This window comes from Humulus lupulus, chromosome 4, assembly GCF_963169125.1.
Source record: "Humulus lupulus chromosome 4, drHumLupu1.1, whole genome shotgun sequence".
NCBI lineage: Eukaryota > Viridiplantae > Streptophyta > Magnoliopsida > Rosales > Cannabaceae > Humulus > Humulus lupulus.
In genome coordinates this window covers 99,698,532-99,703,009 of record NC_084796.1, presented here as the reverse complement: position 1 = coordinate 99,703,009, position 4,478 = coordinate 99,698,532, and the positions used below count along the sequence as shown (strand labels likewise).

Sequence of the window (4,478 nt, the reverse complement as noted above, 5' to 3'; positions counted from 1 at the left end):
TTGTGTAAGTAAAAAAAGATTATGTTTCTCTAAGCTAATGTAACACATGTGTTATACTAAAGTGTAGTATAACACAAAAAAAGTGTTATACTAAAGTGTAGTATAACACAAATTTATAAGTATTGAAATGTGTTATATAATCGACTATAAATAACATATTTAAACACTTATCTATTTATTAAAATAACACAGAAATTGTGTTATCGTTGACAGTATAATAACACATTTGTATAACAATGATAAAGTGTTATGTAAAGTACTCTGACCTACGATAACATAGTCGGTCTTAACACATCAAAAAGTGTTATGGTATGTTTTCATAACACATTTTCGGTGTTATTAAAAGCATTTTTTCTTGTAGTGCTTATGTGCCCTTTCCTCAACAACCTCCTATAGAAATGTTACAAGTTAAGGAGCCATCAATTTAAGATATGCTAAAAACATTGTTGTCTTCAACTATGCAGACCCAAGTTATTCTTCAGAGTACAGAAGCGTCCCTCAAGAATTTGGAGAGTACTATGGGACAAATTGTTACATCATTGAATAAACTTGAGGTTGAGAATATTGGAGAATTACCCACAGAATTAGAGATTAATCCAATAGAGAATGATGGTACCCTAACTCTTCAAAGTGTTCCACAACTTGACATGCCACCTCATCCAGAGATAACATTTGATCCAATTCCAACTCAAGAAGTCAACAATTCAACCCCAAAAGCATCTTCTCCATCGGAGATCGAAACTTTCACGTCAGTTGGTCCATCATCACAGAACATGCTACACAAACCAACTATCAGATCCTATGTCCCTATTCCTCCTTTTCTGAACAGATTGACAAAATTTAAGAATGAGGAGGAAAATAAGGTGATCCTTAAAATCAATATTTCACTCCATACAACTTTTAAGAAAGTACCACCATATGCTAAGATTCCTAAGGAGTTGTCCCCAAATAAAAGGAAGTTGAAAGGTGATAAAAAGATAAGTGTGGGGGAGAATGTTTCTGTTATTCTCCAAAGGAAGTTGCTACCCAAGTGTCAAGACCTTGAAATGTTTATAAATCCATACACTATCAGTAAAAGTAGGTTTGATCATTGTATGATAGATTTAGGAGCACCTATTGATGTTATGTCTTATTCTATTTTTGCTTCTTTAAATCTAGGGTTATTAAAAGAAACTAGTGTTATTATTCGATTGGCTAATTGCGCTAATGCTTATCCCTTAAGGGTAGTTGAAGATGTTTTGGTGCAGGTTCAATTTGGTAGGCCATTCCTACTGATTACAACTACAAAGATGGATGTCAAAGTATGGGTACTTACAATAGAATTTGATGGTGAAGTTATACAGTTTGATAAGTTTAATTCTATTGATAAATACAAGAGGAAGAAGGTTATGTTAAATGACCCACCATAACAATCATGACCACATCATTCAGTCGAGCTAACGACATTAAACAAAGCGTACTTGAAGGAGTTTTCTTTTCCTTATCTTTCATTTTATTTTCATTGAGGACAATGTATTGTTTAACTGTGGGGGAACGGAACAATTTCATTTTGTCTGTAGTTGGTTTTATTTTTTCTGTTTTTGTATTTTTATTAGTTATTTTTTGTATTTTTATTTTTTTGTTTGTGTGTTTTCTTGTGTTGGTCTTGTTGAAAGCATTAGTCGATGATGAAACTTTGAATTGTGCTTAAAGTGATGTTAAACAATGAGGAATTTTGTATGATTTGTGTGCTTGACTCCTATGTGAATTGCTATTTTGATTTATGTTGTTTTTCACTCTATGCATAATTGAATTCACCACTTAAATGTATTGGAAAATATTTATGCTTGTTGAAAAAAATATATATATATTTGAAGTCCTAACAACTCTAAAAATCATTGATCAATTATTTGAGGCGAAATCATAAGTACACATGATTAGGATGATGATTAAGGCAGTTCTTTGGATTGTTTGAGCCGTTCAAGCCAACCTATTATATGATAATCCCTAGTTTCCCATATTTGAGCCATGATGGCTGTTACTTTTCTTCTATGAAACGAAATTTTTGACCCTATACCTCATTAAAAAAAATATTTCTTTTTTGTAATGCATTGCACCATAGTTAGATATATGATTTTTGATTTTGTGGGATGGTTTGTAAAAAAAAAGGGAAATACTTATGGGTTATTTATTTGGTTGTAATTTGTGTATGATCTCTATTTCTCTCCTTGAAATATTATTAAAAAAAAGAGGAAACAAACAAAAGAAAAACAAAATGATGATTTGCAATGAAAAAAAAAATGCATATATGCAAATTTTGCAAAGGTATAAGTGTGGGGGAAATATTGAGATCATTATGGAAAGAAGAGTAAGAAAAAAACAGGTATTTATTGAATTGTATGGGAAAATTTGGGGCAAGTTCAAAGAATGAAATTAACGTATGATATGGTGTGATTTGAGCTTAAATGTATCTTTCTCAACTACCCTTAACCTTTGGCTTACATTACAAGCCTATAAAGACCTTTTGATTTTTGATCATTGTGTGTTTATATTAGTGGAGAATGATTGGTTAATGTGTATGGAGTGGATGCTTTTCATTGAAAAACATTTTGGTATATAGGGACTGATTTAAAAGAAAATTATTTGGCAAGTATGAATTAAATTTGATGCATTTCAGTTGGTGTTGTGATTAAGTGCTTAGTAAATTATTTTTGAAAATCAAATGGTAAATTACATATGGAGTTGAAATTCTAAAGAGTATGAAAATCTGAATTGTTTTGGCATTACTTATTTGTGTGATTCTCAGAAACATTCAAGCTTTTGACAAGACCTTTGCTTAGTGAGTCTAGATTAGTTTGTTTTATTTTCATTTTTAGTTTTGTTATTTTAGTGTTTTGCTAAGGGACTAGCAATATTCAAGTGTGGGGTTATTTGATAAGGTAATTTTTATATTAATATTTGATAAGTTTTTCCATGCTTAGATGGTGTTATGATAACATTTTTAATAGTTTTAACTTAGTTTCGTGATTCTACAACATATTTTCTACATTGCATTTTATGATGATAAATCTGACATTTTGATTGAAAAGCGTAGTTAAAATGAAGTTTTAGGAGTATTCCAGGCTTTCGGGATTGAAATGTTGAAGTGGCGGCAACGTACAAGCTATCTAATGTCAAGAATTGAAGAAATTGAAGATAGGTCGTGGCTCATAAAATTCAGGCCGCGGCACTTTAATTGGAATTGATGTTTCAGTTTTTTCTGTTCCAAAAAGGTCGTTGCTCGATTTTTTCAAGTCACTGCCTAGTGAGTCAGGCCGTTGCTCAGTTTTTTTAGACCGCTGCTTACGTTACCAATTTCTGCACATATTTTGTTTGAGGCCGCGACGCGAATTTTCTAGGCTACGGCTTGCGACGTCGTTTTCAGATTTTTAATTACTTTTTAATTAAATATAATTGACACTATAAAAGATTATTAGGGTTAATTTTAGATGGGATTTTTATTACGGTTTAGGAGAGAAAAAGACTTGGAAAGGGCTGGAGAGAAGACTACAACACTATTGTTCATCAATCTAGTTTCTTGTCTTCCCTTAATCTCTTTAATTTTAATTATAATTATGTTTGTGATTATGATTACTTTTATGGAGTAGGTTCTTTTTAGGTTAAGGGTTAATTCTAAACCCAAGACATGAATTCTTGATTGTTGATAATGAGTATTATTCTTTAATTTCTCTCAATATTAAATTGTTTCTATTTTTCCAATTGAATATTATGAATTTTGTGATTTCTTGTTAGGTGTCCAACTAATTATGGTTTTACATTATTCAATTGTCATCGTAGAATTGCTACTCACCTAATATTTTACGATTCTAAGTGTATGTGATAAATTGCAATTAATAGTGATGTCAAAAGAATTGTTGATTGTGATGAAAAATAGAACCTAGGTTAAATGAATTATATGCTTCATTAATTTATTTCCTAGATTAACTGGTCTCCATAGGACTTAATGCTTTATCTAAGTTAAATAGATTGTATGCTTCATTGATTTATTGCTTAGATAAAAGAGTTAATTATTGAGCGCTTCGCCTTGATTACTTATAATAGGGAGACTGGGATAATTGACTGCTTCAGCGTTATCTGCGGGGTTAATAGTTTAATTGAGAAATTGGAATAATATTTATTATTAGTGATTAGGAATGATTGTTGAGGGTGGAGATTAACCTTTAACTGCTTCTTAATATCGTAATATCAATCTTTAATTTCTTTCTAGTTTATGCTATTTAATTTTGAGTTAAAAATCAAAATCCCCTTTTAAGTTTTAGTGTTAATTCTTGAATAATAAAGTGAACGATAGTCCTCGTGGGTTCGACCTGTGCTTGCTATTATACTAAAATTATTGGAAGTATTGAAAGAAAAATCATTGTTAAATTTGTTGTGGTATACAACACGAATCAATATCATCTATAAACACGATCACAAAATTTTGTAGATACTCACGTAGT

The 4,478-nt window shown here is 30.8% G+C and overlaps 1 protein-coding gene across 1 annotated transcript; it reads left to right on the top strand.

The window, feature by feature from the left end:
* The first annotated feature begins 458 nt into the window (after positions 1-458).
* Positions 459-1,409, top strand: LOC133832429 (uncharacterized). Its single transcript, XM_062262773.1, has one exon. The coding sequence runs from the start codon at positions 459-461 to the stop codon at positions 1,407-1,409; it is 951 nt and encodes a 316-aa protein (XP_062118757.1).
* Positions 1,410-4,478: the final 3,069 nt, after the last annotated feature.

What these genes read in the sequence shown, in the direction of transcription:
- LOC133832429 (XM_062262773.1), top strand. Translation starts at nt 459, where the DNA reads ATGCAGACCCAAGTTATTCTTCAGAGTACAGAAGCGTCCCTCAAGAAT.